Below are 24,692 nucleotides of genomic sequence, written 5' to 3' on the forward strand. Positions count from 1 at the left end.
CATTAAGGTCGTGCATGTGTCCGTGTGGTGCTATGCATGAGAGGAAATAATGTAGAAAAATATTTATTCTTGGACTTATCAATTCTACATTATTCAAAGTAAACAACAGTTACCCAGAAAAGAGAGCCTGAAAAATAATCATGAATTTCAAGTAAGGTAGCAACATTCAAGACCTCCTGGTGGAGCTCCAGTTTCCACACAGCCATCACACACACGGTGATAACAGTTCTGAATTAAGTCTATTCAGGAAACTGCAATAACGTTCATTCTTCCAGTGTATTAGTCTCTTTACAAATCCATATGCATCCAGCTGAGCGCTAGAAGTACATAATCATACCAGCATAGGCTCTATAGTCCAACAGTAGTAAATAAACTTCCTCCTTGTTTTAAGCTCAAGTCCTTCTAGTCACCAACCAATAACTCAAACAGTGGTGGAACCTAACTCAGCAGGGACACTGAAAGCGCACCTTTTGTCAACTGTTACCGTTGCCCATATTGACGCTCGTGATGGAGACATCTGATTGGTCGCTGCAGTGGCTGGAGGGCCGGGATTGGCCAGGGGTCATTTGGGAGGAAGTAGAGACAGTGGCTGGGTAAGGGATGTTGGTGTGGAGGAGGATAAAGGGAGGCTCTGGATAAAGAGGTCTCTGGACTCCAGGGGAGTAGTAGGCTAGTAGATGTCCTATTTGAGCATCAGTGATGGGGGACTGGTGGTGCATTGCTGGAGGGTAGCTGTGGGTCAGTGAGTAGGTCCTTCTCTGGGCCAGGCTGTTGTCCACTGCAGTCATCCTGTCGGAGCCAAGCCTCACCGGCAGCTGCTCGCTCTCCTGGATCTTCATTGGAGACTGGCGGCCTGACAGGCTCTCTGCTGATTGGCTGTGAGGGGAGGGAGTGGGAGGTGCCCTGGGGGAATGGGATGCGCTGCGGTGAAGAGGCGAAGCTGTGGGAGTGGCCAATGGTGAAAGATGGGGAACCTGGGGAACCTGGGGACAGAGGGGTGTGATGAGTTTACTGTGTGCCCGAATGCATGATGCACATAAGTCTGTACTCGTCTCACCATTACCTCTGTTCTGTGAGTGGGGTGTGCTCCTGTGTGGTGAGGCTGGTACACACTGAGGTTTGGGCTGCTGGTTTCTGGAGCCCTTCCCTCGTAGTACATCTGTTACCTGAGGACAGCGATCTAAAGGGTTAGGTTACCTGAGTGGACACACATTAACAGTGCTGCAATGACAACTAGTGAGTTCACTGCATCTGTGGGGCTACTGAGTGATAGCATTCCTTAGATTATTTGTGTGTTTTATTGTTGGTACGGTTTGTCATTGGCAAAGCAACAACACAAACTGACAATGACAAGAAAATCATTATTAGGTACAGCCACTAGAGGGAAGCACCCACAAGGATTAGTTCAGTCCTATGTCCACACTATCGTTTATTTAACCCACTAACTTCAGTTTTTATTCTCCTACACGTGTAAAGCTATTGATTAGCGTGAAACAGAGACCCTCTTCCATAGATCCAGTGCATTCATTTTCTCCTCCCTCACCTTCTTGTTCTTGGCCACCATCGCGGGGGTGTCATTGTGGTAGTTCTTCACACTGCTGTCGGCTCTGTTCTTCAGTAGCAGCCTGGCTGTGTCTACCTGGCCTCGCCCACAGGCACAGTGCAGGGCCGTGTTGCCACTGTACGACTGGCCATTCACATTACAGTCATTCTGAGGGGGCAGGGAGAGAGGACAGAGGAAGCGAAGCAGGAGATTGATGAGAAGATATAAGCGGTAAAAATAAGTATCATGGTTAGTCTTTGATGATGATGTGGAACTAAACAGAGTCACTTAACGTTTTTCTTGTAAATCATTTTCCCAGAAAGGAAAGAAACCTAAAAAGGGGAACAGGGGAGGACCTACTGACCATTTTAAATATAGATGAGCTGACTTCAGTAGAACAGCTGAGTCACATACAACACACGTAGCCTTACCTCTATGAGGAAGTGCACCATGTCCATATTGTTGTTCTCTACTGCGTGTATGAGAGGACTGTGGCCACTCTTGATGTCCTGCTTAGAGAGAGGAGAATGGGGACACTGTAAAGTGGAACAGGAATTAATCTAATGAGTATTACCTGGTATTGAGTACTTGGATGATGCAGTAGGTTCAGTATGCCAGAATAAATCAAAGCCCATTTGAAATGGCCCACCATTTAAGGGGAGAGATGGAGAGTTGGGTAGGGGAGGAAGGTGACTGACCATAGCGTTGATGTCCGCCCCAGCATCCAGCAGCATTCTGACCAGCTCCTTGTGTCCACCCTGTACAGCTAGGTGGAGAGGGGTGAGGCCTGGAGAGAGGGGGGAACAATAAGCAGTTAAGAAGAGAATCACATGCTCCAGAGCCCATGTGTATTCTAGGGGCTTTCTGCTGTTTTGAGTACAAGGCAAACCATGCTGTGCCCAGACCTGTCACACAGACCACCACAGCAGGAAATGCCCTCTTCCCTCTCTGCCTCACACACCCACCACCATGGGACCCACAGCCTGAGTCAAACAGGGGGATGTGAGAATCAATAATACCAGTAGATTAAGCTCTAATCATATCAAATGGGTAGGTCACTTTCAGTGCAATTCAACTTACACAACTTAAGTCAGTCAAGCAACCATTTGAAATGTGTGCTACATATAACGTTAGTATCTGTGTCGCAACTCAAATATTCCCATATGAATATGGGAATTCCCATACATTAGGCATGAATGTTGTAAACATTGGGGGGGGGTTTACTGGCTTTATTTGGGGTAGTAGTATACATCTCACCGTTGCCACTTGTTGTAGACTCCCTTCAGCCCCCAGCTGTGCCCTGGACACCATATGTGAATTGATTGCCCCCCCATCTATCTTCAGAGTTCGTACTGTTAGGTGACCTAAACTGGGATATGCTTAACACCCCTTCCGTCCTACAATCTAAGCTAGATGTCCTCAATCTCACACAAATTATCAAGGTACCTACCAGGTACAACCCAAAATCTGTAACCATGGGCGCCCTCTTAGATATCATCCTGATTAACTTGCCCTCCAAATACACCTCTGCTGTCTTCAACCAGGATCTCAGCGATCACTGCCTCATTGCCTGCGTGCGTAATGGGTCCGCGGTCAAACAACCACCACTCATCACTGTCAAACGCTCCCTAAAACACTTCAGCGAGCAGGCCTTTCTAACCGACCTGGCCTGGGTATCCTGGAAGGATATTGACCTCATCCCGTTAGTAGAGAATGCCTGGTTGCTATTCAAAAGTGCTTTCCTCTCCATCTTAAATAAGCATGCCCCATTAAAAAAAATGAACTAAGAACCGATCTAGCCCTTGGTTCACCCCAGACTTAACTGCCCTTGACCAGCACAAAAACATCCTGTGGCGTTCTGCATTAGCATCGAATAGCCCCCGCGATATGCAACTCTTCAGGGAAGTCAGAAACCAATATTCTCAGTCAGTTAGGAAAGCTAAGGCTAGCTTTTTCAAACAGAAATTTGCTTCCTGTAGCACTAATTCCAAAACGTTTTGGGACACTAAAGTTCATGGAGAATAAGAGCATCTCCTACCAGCTGCTCACTGCACTGAGGATAGGAAACACTGTCACCACCGATAAATCTTCGATAATTTCAATAAGCAATTTTCCACGGCTGGCCATGCTTTCCCTCTGGCTACCCCTACCCCAGCCAACACCTCAGCACCCCCTGCAGCAACTTGCCCAAACCCCCCCCCGCTTCTCCTTCACCCAAATCCAAACAGCTGATGTTCTGAAAGAGCTGCAAAATCTGGATCCTACAAATCAGCTGGGCTAGACAATCTGGACCCTCTTTCTAAAATAATCCTCTGAAATTGTTGCAACCCCTATTACTAGCCTGTTCAACCTCTCTTTCGTATCGTCTGAGATCCCCAAAGATTGGTAAGCTACCGCGGTCATCCCCCTCTTCAAAGGGAGAGACACTCTAGACCCAAACTGTTATAGACCTATAGCCATCCTGCCCTAGCTTTCTAAAATCTTTGAAAGCCAAGTTAATAAACAGATCACCGACCATTTCGAAACCCACTGTACCTTCTCCACTATGCAATCTGGTTTCCGAGCTGGTCATGGTCACCTCAGTCACGCTCAAGGTCCTAAACGATATCATCACCGCCATCGATAAGACAGTACTGTGCAGCCGTCTTCATCAACCTGGCCAAGGCTTTCGACTCTGCCAATCACCGCATTCTTATCGGCAGACTCAATAGCCTTGGCTTCTCAAATGACTGCCTCGCCTGGTTCACCAACTACTTCTCAGATAGAGTTCAGTGTCTCAAATCGGAGGGCCTGTTGTCCGGACCTCTGGCAGTCTATGGGGGTGCCAGGGCTCAATTCTCGGGCCGACTCTTTTCTCTGTATACATCAATGATGTTGCTCTTGCTGCTGGTGATTCTCTGATCCACCTCCATGCAGACAACGCCATTCTGTATACATCTGGCCCTTCTTTGGACACTGTGCTAACAAACCTCCAAACAAGCTTCAACGCCATACAACACTCCTTCCGTGGCCTCCAACTGCTTTTAAATGCTACTAAAACTAAGTGCATGCTCTTCAACCGATTGCTGCCCACACCCTCCCGCCCGACTAGCATCACTGCTCTGGACGGTTCTGACCTAGAATATGTGGACAACTACAAATACCTAGRTGCCTGATTAGACTGTAAACTCTCCTTCCAGACTCATATTAAGCATCTCCAATACAAAATTAAATCTAGAATCGGCTTCCTATTTTGCAACACCTCCTTCACTCATGCCGCCAAACATACCCTCGTAAAACTGACTATCCTACCGATCCTTGACTTCGGTGATGTCATTTACAAAATAGCCCCCAACACTCTACTCAAACTGGATGTCGTCTCACAGTGCCATCTGTTTTATCACCAAAGCCCCATGTACTACCCACCACTGCGACCTCTATGCTCTCGTTGGCTGGCTCTCACTACATATCCGTCGCCAAACCTACTGGCTCCAGGTCATCTATAAGTCTTTGCTAGGTAAAGCTCCGCCTTATCTCAGCTCATTGGGCACCATAGCAACACCCACCCATAGCACGCGCTCCAGCAGGTATATTGCACTGGCCATCCCCAATGCCAACACTTCCTTTGGCCGCCTTTCCTTCTCGTTCTCTGCTGCCAATGATCTCTGAATCAAACATCTCTGAAGCTGGAGTCTTATATCTCCCTCTCTAACTTTAAGCATAAGCTGTCAGAGCAGCTTACCGATCACTGTACCTGTACACAGCCAATCTTTAAATAGCACACCCGACTACCTCATCCCCATATTATTACTTACCCTCTTGCTCTTTTGCACCCCAGTATCTCTACTTGCACATATCACTCCAGTATTAATGCTAAATTGAAATTATTTTCGCCTCATGGCCTATTTATTGCCTACCTCCCTACTCTTCTACATTTGCACACACTGTACATAGATTATTTTTATTTTGTTATTGACTATACGTTTATTTGTGTAACCCTGTGTTTTTGTCACACTGCTTTGCTTAATCTTGGCCAGGTCGCAGTTGTAAATGAGAACTTGTTCTCAACTGGCCTACCTGGTTAAATAAAGGTGAAATAAATAAAGATCTATTATTGTTTTAGCCAAGTCATGTCTGGCATGACTACCACAAAGGAGCTGGCTATAGCAGAAACAGACTGTCAATTAGGTCGCATTGGAAAGTTCAGGGGAATTTAAACTAATCCCCTGAATTGTCTCAATTGAAATTGAATCGATCCCAACATAGTAGAAGTAGTAACTTACCCTCATAGTTCCTGACCTCCAGGCAAGTCAAGATGGAGGGGTGGGAAAGGACCACAGAGAGGCAGGCCTGCTGGCCGTGTTCACAGCAGAGGTGGACCGTTGTCTGACCGTTACGGTCCAGAGCCCGCGGGTCAGCACCCGCACGCAGCAATGCCTCCACCAGCTGGGCCTGATGGGTAATCACAGCCAGATGAAGAGGGGTCTGAGAAAGAGGGAGATAATTCATCTTTAGACAACAATCTCATTAAACAAGAACATTTGAAAACCAGGAGCCTCAAACGTTGGATACGTTTCACACTAAATATCTGCTGTCACCATTTATGAAAAGACTGCGCACGTACAAAAGTATTGATTTATAAACTTGGCATGTTTCCCGTTATAGACCCGTTCTGAAACTGCGCGTGTGAACTTACGTTAAAACACCGGCTGAAAAACGTCCATCATTCATCTTTTATGGTGACAATAACGCGCTTATTTGCTGTATACTTTGGAAGTATTCAAATTAGGCGAGGCAATTTTCTAAAGGCAATAGCAAACTTGATCCAATGTCTTTGGAAGGGATTGTAGAATGTTAAACTTTTGCAGTGACATTTTCTGTAGTCCTAGGCTATCTGACAGTTTATGAAAGACAACTGCAAATTGCTGTGGACCTTTTTTATTTATTTAAATAGGCAAGTCAGTTAAGAACATTCTTATTTACAATGACGGCATAACCTGTCCAAACCCTAACGACGCTAGGCCAATTGTGCGCCGCCCTATGGGACTCCCAATCACGGCCGGTTGTGATACAGCCTGGAATCGAACCAGGGTCTGTAGTGATGCCTCTAGCACTGAGATGCAGTGCCTTTAAACCGCTGCGCCACTCGGGACCTGTAAACAGATCGTTTTGAATTTAATAGGGCCTAATGATTTGCATTTACTTTCTCTCAAACCTATGCTGCACTGCCCTCGAATTCTGAAACTATCTACTTAGTGGTAGACACAATTCAATGTAAAATATGAACTGTCTGTTCCCTTGTTAAATTCTACTGCATGTTATAAACCATGCTTACTTTGATGCATAGAGCAAAATACTTGAAATAATATCTAATAGCCCCAATTAAATTAGATCTACATGGTAATTTATTTTAGTCTATATGAACCCATCATGGCCAGAAAAGGTGAAGAATTTATTATGCAATGGTTATGAAAATATGTAGTGTGTATAAATGCAATATTGTCTACTTGAGAAATGTGAAATTGCAGTATTAAGATGTAACCTACAACAGTCTGTTCCACAATTAATAAACTGCGATCTGGATCGGCCTGCATAGAGCAAAAATACTTGAAATAGCCTGTCATTCTGCCCCTGAGCAAGATGGTTAACCCGCTGTTCCCCGGGCGCCAAAGACGTGGATGTCTTGGACAACTGACTAGGTATCCCCCTTTCCCCTTGTAGGCCTATGCTACCTCGTGAGTATTAAACCATCACAGAAAAGGTGAGGGATTTTTTTTATGCAATGATCATGGAAATTAAAAATAATAACCCAGGATTTAGATGCCTATTTGTAATTATTTTAAAATGCTAAGATAAATTCTCACTAAAGGCAAATTATTGAATCTTGTTATTAACCTGTTAATTATGAATAAGTGTGTCCATCATATCCCCTATTTGCACAAAATACTAATCTGCTTGCAATGCTTCAACCACTAGAAAATGTGCATAAACATGGTCTAAAGTTTGCGGGAAGGTGAGCACATTTCCATGTCAAGCTCAGTTTTTATAAATGCCAACTTTTGCATGAACGCATGTTTGGGGTTATATTTTGTACATACGCACGGTTTATAAATGAGGTAAACAATTTTTTTTTTAACCAAGAGGAAGAAGGAGAAAGAATAGTGTATTACTCCTGTTAATGGAATCACATCTCCATCCTGTTCTGCAGGGGGAAGTTCACAAGAGCTGATAAACGATTGGCTAGATAAGGTTGGGCATACGCCCCCAAACAAACCGGAGCCGCCCAGTCACGGCACAGAAGGCTTTCTGGCTTTATTAGCATTAGACATCGACAGACAAAGATAAACGCCATACAGGATGGTAAACACACTATCAAAGTCCAAAATGCAAAACAGCTAGGAGATGGCTTCCACCAAGGTCAGGATACAGCCCCATATGTTTGTTTTTCTTGTTTCAAAATGAGGTGCACCTAAAGTATTTGAAAGAACTCATGCTTTTTCAAGCCAGGTCGGATGTGATCAATGATGAGGTAAAAACCTGTTTTTGTCTCAAGTGACCGGAACAGCCCATGTTGTGTAGGAAAGCCTGGGACCCGGCCCAGGTGATTCCAGAGACATGCCACTATGCAGGGGATTGCAGATTCCAACACGGGTTTACTGAAAGCACTTGTGCAATCCAGGATCTTCCAGAGACTATGGCCAATGATTCATTGATTCGTAAAACCCGATTTGATAAATGTTAACTTCGTCAGTGGTCCAATGTCCAGAGACATTCAGAAAGGGTTTAGGGAAGTCACTTGATCTGGAATCTATCATTGTTCAGTACGATTAATCTGTGGTCAGGATGATGTTCATTTAGTTTCACTTTTGATTCAGGAAAAGCACGTACTTAGTGTGTGTGTGTGGGTGGGTGGGTGTGTGTGGCTATGTTCCAGTAAAGAACAGCAGTAAAATACCAAAGCAGTGGCGGGAGAAAACACTGGTGAAACTGGTCTCAATGCCAGTGGCCTTCACTTCTGGAGAAAACCCTCCTATTTCCCTGAATCCTCAGTTACTCATGACTGATCTCACACACACCCGAGTGTTTGACCTCCCATGAACTACCAACAGTCTGACTCAGTCATCTTGATCTTCCTAGAATGTCCCTGAACATGAAGCCGTAAAGGACGTAACCATCAACATGTCACAATACTTAATCAAAGGCCAAATCAAAGCTTTTATCATGGTCCAAAAACACTCAAGTTCATTGAGTTTAGTACTAGCTTCCTGTAAACCATTCCAGAAGGACAAACAAAAACAGCACAGATAAGAGGGGCAGAGTGTGGGGACGGAGAGAAGGGGGAGCATAGGGCAAGAAAGCCAGGGAGAGGAATAGCTGGAAGTGGTAGAGGGGAGGCAAGGGGATAGACGGGATAAGAGGGGAAATCCCTTCCCTCTCCCCTGCTGGCTGTGTATCCACAGAGTTACATTCCAATGAAATGAGTGGATAAACCAGAAGAACAGAGGAGTGGAGGGGAGAGTTCTAGGTATGAGGAAAAGCCTTGAATGGGTGGGTGTGTGCCAGACAAGGATACAAAGAACAGGAGGAGGAGGAGGTAAAAACAATATGAGAAACTAAAGGTGTGCATAGGGTGTACTTCCTGGTATGACCTGTTAATGTTATAGTTGTGCAACTTCCCAGGAAAGACTAACAAAGGCCCTTAACATACCATGGAAGAGCTCATTCTGCTAGTTATTTTGCATAATTTATGCAATAGGAGGGGTCAACTCACAATGTACTGAGATAAGATCAGAGGGAGAGAGACAGACTAGCGCAGAAAGGGAAAGTCCCTGATTCTACCCTCTAAACCTCAGCAACAACTTATGTTGAAACAGTGCAGAGCAGGGGGGGGATCATGTGACTTCTCAGAATGAGGATACTAAGTGCACATACACATGCACTGTAGAATCCTCACACAATACACTGCATGCCACAAGCATACACACACAAAGCATAATGTACAAAGTGGCAACGGTAGTGTTAAGGACATGGTCATTCATTTGCAATATCTGAACAGTTTCCAGGGAATCTGCATAACTTAACATGGGAGTAGCATTGGCCAGAGAGAATTGGGAAGTGCACCAGCTAGTAGATGTCAGTGTTTGGTTAGTAGTAGTGACAGTGTGGGAGTATCAAACAGCTGTTTCATAGCACCAGTGCTGCAGCTGATCTGGTAGTCGCACAATGTGCACATGCAACTCAGTACTGATATTAACTCTGTCGAACCATTTAATTAAAGTGACCACTGAAGTATTGTTTGGACTGCACAACACATTGAATTGCTTAGAATGACTATAGAATTTGTAAAAATTGCTGACAAAAGAATGTTAAAGTATTGTGCAGTGTGTTTTTAAGATGTTTATTTTGGGTTACAGACTATCCTATATAGTCATTTACTTGATTATCACTGACAAATCTAATAAACAATAAACAAAATTGTTCTCAGGCTTGGCATTAGGGTCATTTTGTTATCTAGCACAAGCCTATCTGGTAGTCACAACATTGTGGCAAGCATCATGTCTCTCAGCCTGGACTGAAATCTCCCCCTGGCTCCTCACATGGTACGAACGTATGCAGCCTGTCTGCTAGACTATACACTACAGACAGGATATCACTGTAAATGCCTCGGTCTCACCTCAATGGTGAGAACACACAACAAACTACCAACGTTATTTCTGGTAAGTGAGCGATGTGTTGTCTGAAACCCCAGTTGTGTGTGTGTGTGTGTGTGTGTGTGTGAAGGGTTCAGGGTGATTTCTCTGGGGTGATTAGGCAGACTAACAAAGCTGCAGAGGGGATGTGGCATTGACAGGACGTGATGGCACGCTGGAGGGGGGAAGAGGACTCATTTGAAAGTGATGGGAAAAGGCCATGGGGCATTGATGAAAAGAGAACAGAGCACAAAATATCACTTCAGAACACCCAGCCCTGAACAAAGGATACAGATCATAGCTCATCCTTCCAAGCAATAGTTTTGTGCGTGTGACTGGCCTGCGGTAAGCACAGGTAACCAGAAACTACATTTCTTCTGATAACCGGCAGCAGAGAGGTGTCTGTCTGTACGGTAAAGAGGCTGGGCGAAGAAGAAATCAAGGACTTCCTCAACTTTCCTTGTTGTGATCTGAAATCTGCAGTGAGTGGCAAGTGTGTGTGTACTTGTTTTCCTACATGATCAGGACCCCAATGTCCTAACAAGGTAGAAAAACTACTTTTTCAGGTCTTGAGTTTTTTCCAAATGCTATTTTAAGCTTAAGGGTTTTGGGGTTAGGGAAAATAGGATTTTTACACTCAAAAGCCCTGACATTTCTGAGAAAACAGCTGTGTGTGCATGTATCGCACCTGTCTCAGGTTGTTGTAAATGTCCAGGTCTGTGTGAACCAGTCCCAGGAGAAGGATCATTCTTTGGATCTGAGCGTCCTGCCCCTGCACCACTGCTATGTGAAGAGCCCTGTAACACATACACCGGAGTCAAAACTACACACATAACAGGTACACATACATTCTTATACACACAAACTCTATTTAAATGCACACAAAAAATTGACACACTTTTTCACACAACTCCAGCATGATTGTAAAGTGGCTGCTGATATGTCATGAACCAGAAACCCACTGATGCCCTGACTAACCTTTTAAGCCAGCTAACTAACACGGCCAGGATAGGAACTGATTGACTGACCTGAGAAATCCTATGGCCTACAAACTGACTGACAGACTAACTGGCATGTGATGGCTGACTGTGTGTAAAACCTTTACACAATTGCGGTAGAAAGTTTACACAAACCTACAATATGTTGACAAAGTCAGGCTAACCCATAAATGTATCTCACCGGTCTGCCCCTGCAACACCTGTCTGCCCCTGCACCATTACTGAATGACGAGCACTGGCCAACTTCACTTGACCTATGACCTGATTCTCCACAACTGACAGGCTGAGAGAAGAGCAGTGTGGTGCGTGACTCATTACAAAGCCTGTTGAAAACTGATCAAGTTGACTAGGAAAGTGATATTTATATTGTATGTAAAGTGAAAGAACATAGGAACAAGGAAGAATGACAGGAGTTCTTTATTTTATATATATATATACACACACACACACATATACACACACACACACACACACACTTTTGAAAGGTAGTGCGTGGGTGTACACCCACACACTACCGTTCAAAAGTTTGGGGTCAAATGGCAGCTTCATTAAATAGTACCCCCAAAACACCCGTCTCAACAGTGAAGAGGCGACTCTGGGATGCTGGCCTTCTAGGCAGAGTTGCAAAGAAAAAGCCATATCTCAGACTGGCCATTAAAAAGAAAATATTAAGATGGGCAAAAGAACACAGACAATGGACAGAGGAACTCTGCCTAGAAGGCCAGCATCCCGGAGTTGCCTCTTCACTGTTGGTGTTGTGCGGGTACTATTTAATGAAGCTGCCATTTCAGGACTTGCGAAGCGTCTTTCTCAAACTAGACACTAATGTACTTGTCCTCTTGCTCAGTTGTGCACCGGGGCCTCCCACTCCTTTCTATTCTGGTTAGAGCCAGTTTCTTGGCAATTTCTCACATGGCATAGCCTTCATTTCTTAGAACAAGAATAGACTAATGAGTTTCAGAAGAAAGTGCTTTGTTACTGGCCATTTTGAGCCTGTAATTGAACCCACAAATGTTGAGTATCTGGCGCATCAGCTAATCTAAAGAAGGCCAGTTTTATTGCTTCTTTAAATCAGAACAACAGTTTTCAGCTGTGCTAACAATTGAAAAATGGTTTTCTAATGATCAGTTAGCCTTTTAAAATTATTAACTTGGATTAGCTAACACATCGTGCCATTGGAACACAGGCGTGATGGTTGCTGATAATGGGCCTCTGTACGCCTATGTACTGTAGATATTCCTTTTTTTTTTAAGGCAGTTTCCAGCTACAATAGTCATTTACAACATTAACAATGTCTACACTGTATTTCTGATCAATTTTATGTTATTTTAAATGGACCAATTTTTGGGGGCTTTTCTTTTTAAAAACAAGGACATTTCTAAGTGACCTCAAACTTTTGAATGGTTTTGTGTATGTGTGTATATATTTTTGAACAATAAGTGTACACACACACACGTTCAAAAGTTTGGGGTCACTTAGAAATGTCCTTGTTTTTGACATTATATATATATTTCAGAAGCTAATTTCAGTAAACACCCGTTTGGTTTGATGTAATTTCCTGTTGTGTGACAATGGCACGGCTCTCTGTATTGGGGAAGATAATCACCATTAAACCATTAGAACTACGGTCTCTATTAGGGGCTTTCTGTGTGTTTTCATGTCTTTCAGCTTCCTCCAATGAATATCAATCGTAAATGCAGAACAAGAGAAAAAAAGGTTGACAGGAAATTGGGTAGGGACATTGAGAGAGAATCATTTAAAAGTACCTTCACTAAGAATTTGGGGTTAGCACAAATTTATGGTAATTAGCTTTTTTTGTTTACTTCCTAATCTATTGTTCATTTAAACAGAGTTACAACAGACTAAAGAACATATTGGTGTTTGGCATGTCTACCTACTGCACATACAACTAAAGTCTGAGGAGATGAGTAACAACATATTTTCATACTGCAAAGAGGAAATGGAAAATAAAGAAAATACATAGGCCTGCACACAGAGACCATCTTTCATGCATTGCTCAAAGACAGCTCTTATACAAAACAAATTTAGCGGAAAACCCTTTTAAATCTCCAGCAACTACCTTGTTGGCTTTCTAACACTGGTCACAAATGGTACATGCTGCAGGCCTACACAATACAAATGTAATGTCCCGAGACAAAAACATGTCATTCTCTTTCAGAGAGTTGTGAGTTGATATGTCATACATTCCTCCACATAACTACACTGAACAAAAGTATAAACACAACAGTGTTGGTTTCATGAGCTGAAATAAAAGATCCCAGAAATGTTCCAAAAGCTTATTTCAACAAAAAAAAGTACACATTTGTTTACATTCCTGTTAGTGAGAATTTCTCCTTTGCCAAGATAATCCATCCACATGACAAGTGTGGCATGTCAAGATGCTGATTAAACAACATGATCATTACACAGCAACTGATCAGTATCTGACCGTAAGGCGCTACAGAGGGTAGTACGCAAGGCCTAGTCCATCACTTGGGCCAAGCTTCCTGCCATCCAGAACCTATATACCAGGCAGTGTCAGGAAAGCGCAAAATATTTTCAGACTCCAGCCACTCAAATCGTAGACTGTTCTCTTGCTACCGCACGGCAAGCAGTACCGGAGCGCCAAGTCTAGGTCCAAAAGTCTCCTTAACAGCTTCTACCCCTAAGTTTTAAGACTGCTGAACAATTAATCATTCAAATGGACACCCAGACTATTTACATTGAACCCCCCCCTTTGTTTTTATACTGCTGCTACCCCCGCACATTTACTCAGTACCGGTGCCCCCTGTATATAGCCTCGTTATTGTTATGTAATTCCACTGTGTTACTTTTTATTTTCACTTTATTTTGATTTAGTAAATATTTTCTTAACTCTATTTCTTGAACTGTACTGTTGGCTATGGGCTTGTAAGTAAACATTTCACGGTAAGGTCTACACCTGTTGTATTTGGCGCATGTGACAAATAAAATTAGATTTGACAGGTGCGCCTTGTGCTGGGGACAATAAAAGACCACTAAAATGTGTAGTTTTGTCACAACACAGTACCACAGATGTCTCAAGTTGAGGGAGCGTGCAATTGGTATGCTGACTGCAGGAATGTTCACCAGAGCCTTTGCCAGATAATTGAATGTTCATTTCTCTACCATAAGCCGCCTCCAACGTCGTTTTAGAGAATTTGGCAGTACGTCCAACCGACCTCACAACCACAGACAACATGTATGGCATTGTGTGGGCGAGTGGTTTGCTGATGTCAACGTTGTAAATGGAGTGACGGTGGGGTTATGGTACGGGCAGGCATAAGCTACAGCCCACGAACACAATTTAATTTGATCAATGGCAATTTGAATGCACAGAGATAACGTGACACGATCCTGAGGCCCATTGTCGTGCCAATTATCCTCTGATATCACCAGAGCCTTTTGTTCAGTAGAAATTGTAGTACAAGTCCATAGCTTGAGCCAAAAATTCCCTTAGCATCAACAAAGTGAACACAGGTTAAAATTTTATATATATATATAAAACTCACAACTTATGCTCTGGATCGGTGTACGACAGCGTGTCCCAGTTCTTGCCAATATCCAGCAACTTCGCACAGACATTGAAGACGAGTGGGACAACATTCCACAGGCCACAATCAACAGCCTGATCAACTCTGAAGGAAATGTGTTGCGCTGCACGAGGCAAATCGTAGTCACACCAGATACTGACTGGTTTTCTGATCCAAGCTCCTACCTTTAAGGTATCTGTGACCAACAAATGCGTATCTGTATTCCCACTCATGTGAAATTCATAGATTAGGGCCTAATACATTTATTTCAATTGACTGATTTCCTTATATGAAGTGTAACTTAGTAAAATATTTGAAATTGTTGCATGTTGCGTTTTGTATTTTTGTTCAGTAGAAATGTTACTACTAGTCCATAGCTTGAACCAACAATTCCCTTAGCATCAACATCAAAGTGAACACAGGTCTAAAAATATATATAATAATTCACAACTTATGTTGGAGGGCTCGTGTGAGAGATAGGGAGAGGTCATACAGCTTAGCTCTGTTTTGCCAGGCAGAGAGAGACGGACTTGACAGCTAAAGTAATATTTGGGTGTCAAGCCGAAACATTACATTCTTTCTGAGCTTGATTTAAGGCAAGTCCTAACAGAACACTTATCAGCATACGGCCTTGGGTGGATCTCAGAACTGCCTCTCTTGAAGACAGGTGCGTGCCTACCTGCACTTATGAGTAATTCAACCTAACATTATGCATTAGGAGTATATTGTGTTATACAGGGCAGTATGTTACTAATACAGACTGATCATTGAGACATTATTCATCTCTGATCAACCTGTGTCACCGTAGACCTTCATATTCACACACAGAGTGGCTGGATGGATGCATCTTTCACAGAACAATCACAACACAACACGTACAATGCATAGCACAGGTGTGGAGATATGTAGTAACATTATACAGAGCCTGAGGTTTGGAGGCGGGTGTTTGACTGATGTCAATGCAGAAGGCAGGTCTAACCAATCACAACCAGCCATCTCATCCGTGTAGCTAGTGTAACACAGACCAAAACATGTCAACAAACCATAGCCAATACAACCTTGTTTTCCTCATTTCTTATTCAACTTGAGTAAACAAATCTTTCACATAGAGAAAGACACAATAGGGATGACAGTTTGTCTTTGTAATTGAAACCCATCTCCATACAAGTGTAGTTCTAACCGGCACTGTGGTGACTGGTGCAACTGAAGATGACCACAAGACAGTCTCATAACAGTAAAACGTGCAACAGTGTTGACGCCCCTCTCTCGCAATCTGACCTGACTAACGGCCATACAGCACAGTGAAGCCACTCAGCCGTCTGATCAGAAAAACAGAAATGGTTTGGCCATGTGTGTCGGTTCTTTCCTCTTAGCTCCCCTTACCGGTAAGTGAGAAACACCCATCACCACACACACCGTACAAATACCACCCCTCACCACACACACACCGTACAAATGCCCTTCACCACATTCACAAGTGTATCTGTCTAAATGGCTGACCCCATTTAGTCGACTTGTCGATTGTTTGGTCGATAGGCTGTTGGTCGAGCAGTATATAATATATATTTTTATGGCAAAAGTGACCTGATGGATTCACTCCTGTCTCAGTGGACTAATCCATTGTGGAGGCCGGGGGGATTGCTCATCAGAATCACCAGTAGTACATTTCATTTCCCCAATTTCTAGTCTACAATGTTTTATGGTAATTTCTGTTAATGCATTCAATTTATTACTACTACAACAGTCTTTTACCATTCTCATTGTCAGAGTGTACACGTTGTTTGAGGATCGCACAACCTAGGCTACACTTCTGAGGAACAAGTTTTGGTTTATTTCATTCCATTTAGGAGTTGTCAATTTATTAATTGTAATTTGTAGCGCTTCTGTTAATGTTGAGCAAGGACGAGCACCTGACCATACATACAAGTAGGCCTAGGCTACCTGGCCTGCGCGGACATATAGGCACAAATGTGCCCATTTGGGGATCTGATAGTATTTCTGATCGTCTTAACTCACCACCACAGTGGAACTTCTGAAAGTAATTTTTTCTTCACCTCAAACAGCGAGTCAACTAAGTCAACTAAGTCTGTTTTTACATCCATTGAGAATGACAAGGTCATGACAAGGTCATCCTCAACATAGACTATTTGAAAAACATTTTTAGCTCTCTTTCGATAACCACTCAGCATGAAAGGGAGAAAAAAATAATGCTCTGATCCCGTGGAAACTACTTATCCCTTGCGCAAATAGCCAAGAGCTACAGTGCCTTGCAAAAGTATTCATCCCCCTTGGCGTTTTTCCTATTTTGTTGCATTACAACCTGTAATTTAAATATATTTTTATTTGGATTTCATGTAATGGACATACAGAAAATAGTCCAAATTGGTGAAGTGAAAAATGTTCTTGTTTCAAAAATAAAATAAAAAACGGAAAAGTGGTGTGCATATGTATTCACCCCCTTTGCTATGAAGCTCCTAAATAAGATCTGGTGCAACCAATTACCTTCAGAAGTCACATAATTAGTTAAATAAAGTCAACCTGTGTGCAATCTAAGTGTCACATGATCTCAGTATACATGCCTGTTCTGAAAGGCCCCAGAGTCTGCAACACCACTAAGCAAGGGGCACCACCAAGCAAGCAGCACCATGAAGACCAAGAAGCTCTCCAAACAGGTCAGGGACAAAGTTGTGGAGAAGTACAGTTCAAGGTTGGGTTATAGAAAAAATATCTGAAACTTTGAACATCCCACGAGCACCATTAAATACATTATTAAAAAATAGAAAGAATATGGCACCATAACAAACCTGCCAAGAGAGGGCTGCCCACCAAAACTCAGACCAGGCAAGGAGGGCATTAATCAGAGGTAACAAAGAGACCAAAGATAACCCTTAAGGAGCTGCTAAGATCCACAGCGGAGATTGGACCACTTTAAGTCGTACACTCCACAGAGTTGGGCTTTACGGAATACTGACCAGAAAAAAGCCATTGCTTAAAACTTCTTTAGGGATAGGGGGCAGTATTCAGAAGTTCGGATGACTAAGGTGCCCAAAGTAAACTGCCTGTTACTCAGGCCCAGAAGCTAGGATATGCATATAATTGGTAGTATTGGATAGAAAACACTCTGAAGTTTCTACAACTGTTAAAATAATGTCTGTGAGTATAACAGAACTGATATGGCAGGCAAAAACCTGAGGAGAATATATCCAGATGTTTTTTTTTTTTGAGGTGACCATTCATAATGGCTGTCTATGGGAAAAACAAAGGAAATCCTCCCAGATTGACATCTAGTGGAAGCCATAGGAACTGCAGTCTTTAGAAAGGGTTTCAGCTTGTTTTTTGAAAAATGAGCTAGAATTTGTAGTTTTCCTAGGTGGCTCTCATTTTGACTGTAGTCTTGTTGCGCGTGTGGATGAGGGTGCGCACTTCGTTATTTATCGCCGGTATTGAACACACTATTCTCCGTCTTAAATTTTATTGTTTATTTACATATTAGGGTACCTGAGGATTGATTAGAAACGTTGTTGGACTTGTTTGGACGAAGTTTATTGGTAACTTTTGGGATTCCTTTATATTCCTTTTGAAGAGGGGAACAGGTGGATTACTGAATCAAGCACACCAACTAAACTGACTTTTTTGGGATATAAAGGACTTTATTGAACAAAACGACCATTTGTTATGTAGCTGGGACCCTTGGGATTGCAAACAAAGGAAGAGCTTCAAAGGTAAGTGATTTATTTTCTCTATTTCTGACTTGTGACGCCTCTGCTGGTTTGGAAAATGTTTTTAATGCTTTTGTATTACGGGGCGCTGTCCTCAGATAATCGCATGGTATGCTTTCGCCGTAAAGCCTTTTGAAATCTGACAAAGCGGCTGGATTAACAAGAAGTTAAGCTTTTAAATGATGTAAGACACGTATTTTCATGAATGTTTAATATTATGATTTTTGTATTTCGCTCTCTGCAATTTCACCGGATGTTGTCAAGGTGGGGCGCTAGCAGCACGTCTAGCCCAAAGAGGTTTAAAAAAATAAGATACACATTTTGCCAAAAGGCATGTGGATGTGAATACTGTCGTAAGGCACTATATGTCTGTACGCAGCCCACAGTAGCGGCACTTCACTACCATCTTAATTTGCCTAAAAACTCCCACCAGATCAACATTGGCACTCAAGTGATTACAGTGATAATAGGTCATCCATCAAAAACAACTGACTAGGTTCTCCCATGCAGTGAGGAAGCAGAATTAATGAATCTGCAGCAGAGTCTTTGTCACATAGTAAACATGTATTTGTGGAGTATGTGAGTAGACGACAAACATGCATTATTGCAGCACAATGAGAATGGCATCAGTTCTGATTAAAAAGAGTCCCCAGATGAGTATTTGCGAGGTGCCTCTCCCAACATTCCTCAAAAAGCTATCAACACCTAACTAACCTAGTAACAAGTGTCTCCATTCAGTGCAATGGTGAGATTATCACACACTTGAACAAGGTTCCTCTCTTTCTCTTTCTCTCAAGATGAAACTGTGCGCTCTCCTGTTCCTGGAAGTGGGGCAGACCACAGCCCCAGATAACCCAAAGCACACTGACGCAGGAGCGCTGGGCCGCACTCAAACACACACACACTGAGCGACAGAGACTGGCAGTGGCGTACATGTGGTATCCTGTTTGGGGGGAGGCGAGGGAATGCGGGTTGCTGTGGCCAGCAGACCAGCTGAGAGAGCGATGACTCTAAGACAGGTGTATTAAACAAAGGGGAACCAGAAACACACCACAGTCCAATTTACAATAAATCATTTTTAAAAGCCCTTTGTCATTTAGCAGATCCTCTTATCCAGAATGCATACATTTCTTACTTTTTTGCAAACTGGACCCCTGTGGGAATTGAACCCACAACTCTGACATTGCAGGAACCAAGCTCTAACAACTGAGCCACCCTAAGTCTGCAGCCTGACATAGCCTTTATGGTTGCCTGTCAGTTTCGGAAACGATTAAAAAAAGAATTGCTTTATTGATCTTTAAAGCAGCCTCTATGGTCCTGGCCTTTGGAACAGCGTGCCGGAGGATTTGAGGGCGGGCCTCAGAAACTGGAGAAATTTTTAAGAAGAATCTTAAGACATACCTTTTTAGCCTTGCTTTTACTTAAGGTGCTTTTAGTCATACTATTTACATTTTTTTTATACCATTCTATATTTATTTTAATCAATTAGTCTCATGTCCACTTATTTTATTGTTATACTATTTAATTTGTTAAGCACTTTGAAATGCAAATGTATCCTCTAAGAAATGTGCTATATAAATAAAGTTTGATTTGATTTTTGCCATGGCAGCACTATAGCTATTTCCTCCAGTTTATTGACCCCTCCCCTACCTACATGTCTGCATAGGTTGGATGCATATCCCTGGCCAAGCACAGCGGTGAGCCAAAGTTGTTGGGTACAATACATGAGCTTTACAAGGAACTGCTGAACAAACTTCCTCCCCACCTGTATTATATAAGCATGACTATACTCATCAAATACATTGTGTACTGTCCCCATGTTACTGCACTGACTACACACCTGTCTTTCATTCAAGCAGCTAGAAGGACAATGAACAGGGGAGTGTGTCACAGAGGGGTGAGAGATGAACAGGGGAGAATGAGACAGGGGTGAGAGAATGTTAGTGAGAGATAAGCAGGGAAATTATCAGAAGAAAAAGCGAGAGAGATCGATGAGGGAGAGAGAGAGAAAGCGGTAAATGAGGAAGTGAGGAGCGGATGTTTGGGTTTTGAGCTCATTCATTTAAAAACACAGAAATGAAAACAGAGATACAGAAAGACCTGAGAAAACCGCAGTCACACATTGAGAGGTGCACGCTCAGAGGTTTTCCCGAAACTGAGGGGCTCAGAGGTGATGAGAACTGAGGATTAACATCCCATTGACGTATGTACGCACGCACACACACAGACACACTTGGGGATGGTTGGGGGCTGAGAAGCGGCGCTGTCTTTCTGCTGAAATCTAACTTTATCAGACAGACAGACCACAATACAATTAGCTACCAGCCAGGGAAATGTACTTCTTTACAGTCTACCACTTCATCAAGTAGTTTGACTTCATAAGAACAACACCCAAAAGCCCCAGTGCAACCGCCTAGGTAGTTTGATTTTTCTTTTTAAGTACTTTTTTTTTTATGCCACAAAAAAACGAGCACTGAAATGTAAATGCACTTTAATACTGATAAATCTTAAACATCCTGTGATCAGATTGCAAGGTGTTTTCTTCCTAATTGATTTCAGTGCTGGTCCCTGGGCTCTACATCACATGAAATCATCCCAAGCGGAACTGCCATGGCTCGAAACCCACAGCCAGGTCTGTACTTTCTCTATCATGTGTTTTTTGTAATGGGATGCAAATGACAGTGACACACGGCACTTAAACTACAGGAACATGACTTTGCAATGTCATGCTTGGAAGGACTTATGATTTCAGTCACATGACTATTTTTGTATCGTCCTCGCATTTCTGTCAGTGAACAGGTGAGTGCTCAGGTGTAGCAGGTCATAGTGGGCATTGGTGCGTGAGGTTGGTATTAACATGTGATTGAATGTACCACATCCACTCCTTAACCTCTAACATAAGGTGACCAGACGTCCCCGATTTTGGTGGCATGTCCCAGGCTAGTACTGGCAATGTCCCTGATTATCCCCCAGAAAGAAAAGCAACTCTGAAGTTAAATTGAGGCTGATATTTCAGTAATCAAAAGCTATATGCAATCGGATTTCAATGTAAAATTTGTCTCACCACTTGTATCAAACTTGTTTGCTCCCTTCTGTGAGAACATTTGGTCAGTGATTCATTGTAACAACCGCATGAACAACCATGCCCATAGCCAGGAAACCTTTCCAACAGCATAGGCTACCAAACTGGGGTGATTCAAAAATGATCACGGTAGGCTAAAATTAAGAAACATCTGAGGGGTTAATCCATTTGTGTTATAAATAATTAACGTATGTGAAAGGACTGTAGCGGAAATGTATAGTTAAAAATAATTCCATGGGCGGCCTCCCGAGTGGTGCAGTGGTCTAAGACGCTGCATCGCAGTGCTAGCTGTGCCACTAGAGAACCTGGTTCGAGTTCAGGCTGTGAGCAGCCGGCCACGACCGGGAGACCCATGGGGCGGCGCACAATTGGCCCAGCGTCGTCCGGGTTAGGGGAGGGTTTGGCCGGCAGGGATGTTCTTGTCCCATCGCGTACTAGCGACTCCTGTGGCGGGCTGGGCGCAATGCACGCTGACACGGTCACATTGGTGCGGCTGGCTTCCAGGTTACGTGGGCGTTGTGTCAAGAAGCAGTGCGGCTTGGCTGGGTTGTGTTTCGGAGGACGCACGGCTCTCGACCTTCGCCTCTCCCGAGTCCGTACGGGAGTTGCAGCGATAGGACAGGACTGTAACTACCAATTGGATACCACCAAATTGGGGCGAAAAAGGGGTTAAAAAAAAAATATATATATTATTCCATGAGATATTTTTATCTTCTTTCTTCATGTTTTTTGGTGTGTTGTTATCTGGTCACCTTACTCTAATAGTCATCCCAGCGACAAGCCTGTCTCTCATAAGAAAGACTCACACCAACAATGCAAACAGACACAGAACACGACACACACACAGTACAGATCACAGAGGTCAAGTTCAATTTCAGAATCCCCCTCACCCAGTGACACTTTCACTGAGCAGCAGAGCAGAGAATTGACTCCAATAATCATTACGGAGACAGGAAGTGAAATGAAGGTAAAGAATGTGGTGGGGTGTGGTGTGGTAAGGGTACACACAGCACACTCCTCTCTCACCACCAACACCCCTCACAGCTAGGTGAATCATAGACCAAAACAAACAGACTGTGTGACATCTCCTCTCCCTCCAACACATACCTAACTGATCAGGGTCAAATGTTTTGAAATGGAAAACAAAAATGACCTACTGAACTCGACCCAGTCCATAGCGCCTAGCAGGTAGTCCGAGTTAGCAAGGAACCCTCAGAGGGCAACAGTACTAGGCCCTATCTGCTTCATGAGACTAACTGAAGTTCAATGCATGTAGGGTTCAAAAACAAACATACGTGTCGCCGTCGTCATCTTGGCACGTCGCCTGGGCAACATCTGCCAGCAGGTGTTCGGTGTGTCCCGTCGGGTAAAGAGAGGACTGGAGGTGAGAGACAGGCACGTTCACAACCAGCGGTGACCTGCTGGGCCAGGAGTAGAATGGGTACCCTGGATAGGGATCTGGGTGACCGAGGGAGGGAGGGGGCAGATTGAGAGAGATGTTTGGTACAATACTGTGAAATAAGGAAATTACAGATGACCCATTGACATGTTTTGCAAGTTTTTAATCAGTTCAATAATTTATCGCTGGAAGGTCTGGCAAAAGAGTTTCTCAATGACTGGGGTTCCAAAGCAAGACTAACCATCACTGCACAATGCTATGAAGGAACATACCACAGAAAAAAACAGTTTGATTCCAAGGCAAATGACCACTAACTGATTCAGAAGTATATTCTCTTTCAAACCAATACCTTTGATTATAGTCAAATTAATACACTTATAACATGACTGTCAGATATGATTACGCATTTTGTTTTGCTCGATTAGGAAAAAAAATAAGAAAATGCGATGGGATAAACTTTGAATAATAATGTCATGGGCTGTACACTTTCATTTTAATATTTTTTTACGTGTCTTTTGCAAGGGCGACTAACTTACAGTAAGGACGGGGTGCTTGCATTGAACGAACCGGACCGACGCTTTGGTGTCCATTGTCAAAACCGCTGGCGACGGACAATTGTCTGTGTGAGACGGATGCCAGGGAACCAATATTCTCATTGTCGTAGCTCTGTAAAAAAATATTTGGAGGACTCGGTCTGCAGCACAAGTCTTTGTAGGGGGATAAGCGCTCCTCTCTCTCGGGTGGGGTACGTGACTGTTCCGGCGTCTCCCATTCGGTAGGAAATTGACGTTTCCTAAAAGGAAGCCTCGAGGAAGATATGTCCTGTGTTCGTGTGTCTGTTGTGCTGCGCTCACCAGGGTTCGGAGTGAATGGCGTGTGAGAAGTTACAGCTGGGGAGTGTTTTTTCTCCAGAACTGCCGGGTTTCCCGTGTTCACAGGAGGTTTTATCAACGATGATCCACAACGATGCGCCAGCGGCTCCACAGTAGGGCTGGGATTTCCGTTTGGACAGTCATCCTCCGTGAGTGGGGCAGTGGGATACGGCACTCTCACCCGAACGGAGAGACCTTTGCTGGTGGGAGTCCAGGCGGCACCGTTCCCACACTCCCTCTTTGTGGTGCGCAAATCCAGTGGCACTGTGGTTTGAGTCTGGTGACCGTTCATGGTCATGGTCCTCCGCATGAACACGGATCAAATATCCTGGAATCAGCCTCAGGTGTTTGTCGTCTCAAAACATAGCAGTGATTCAAATGCGAATTCAATTTATGTTTTCTATAGCCTAGGCACAGTCTCCTTCTCCACGACAGTATCCAAATGTCGTTTTGCATTTGGAGTTTAATAATGTAATTTGCCATGCCAATACAAGAATGGCTCGAAGCTATTCTCCAAATCCATAAGTGTTCCTTTTGAGAATTTGTGGACACTGATAATTTAAATAAATTAAAATCACACAACTGACTCGTAAATGTTTTGAATATGATAAATAAGACTTTCGAATAAACTAACTGACGGTAACACACCTGCAATATAACTGCAGGTAGGCAAGTGAAGAAAATCAGTAGGCTATTATGTTCCTCCTTTTATTGCAACGAATCAAATAGTCCGTAAACTGTCTCTCTCTCATTCACATAACCAAATCCGCGAAACTGGGGCTTTCCCTTTCGTATAAGAATTAACTCTTTACCTTCCTGTTTGCAAACTCAAACAGTGCGTTCTGACGGTCTACTTTTT

General features: G+C 43.4%; 1 protein-coding gene across 2 annotated transcripts; it reads right to left on the minus strand.

Moving 5' to 3' along the window:
* Positions 1-47: 47 nt before the first annotated feature.
* On the minus strand, positions 48-24,309 carry LOC112081008 (B-cell lymphoma 3 protein homolog). 2 transcript variants are annotated; one of them, XM_070442811.1, is made up of 9 exons: positions 23,498-24,309; positions 22,858-23,020; positions 10,901-11,009; positions 5,806-6,007; positions 2,242-2,330; positions 1,975-2,052; positions 1,544-1,711; positions 1,064-1,166; positions 48-974 (listed from the first exon to the last, which is right to left on the minus strand). In XM_070442811.1, the coding sequence occupies exons 1-9, from the start codon at positions 24,141-24,143 to the stop codon at positions 694-696; spliced, it is 1,839 nt and encodes a 612-aa protein (XP_070298912.1). In that variant the 5' UTR covers positions 24,144-24,309; the 3' UTR covers positions 48-693. The 2 variants fall into 2 exon arrangements, with proteins under 2 accessions (XP_070298912.1, XP_024002726.1); XM_024146958.2 differs by having other exon boundaries at positions 48-983.
* Positions 24,310-24,692: the final 383 nt, after the last annotated feature.

This window comes from Salvelinus sp. IW2-2015, unplaced genomic scaffold (assembly GCF_002910315.2).
Source record: "Salvelinus sp. IW2-2015 unplaced genomic scaffold, ASM291031v2 Un_scaffold16647, whole genome shotgun sequence".
Taxonomy (NCBI): Eukaryota; Metazoa; Chordata; class Actinopteri; order Salmoniformes; family Salmonidae; genus Salvelinus; species Salvelinus sp. IW2-2015.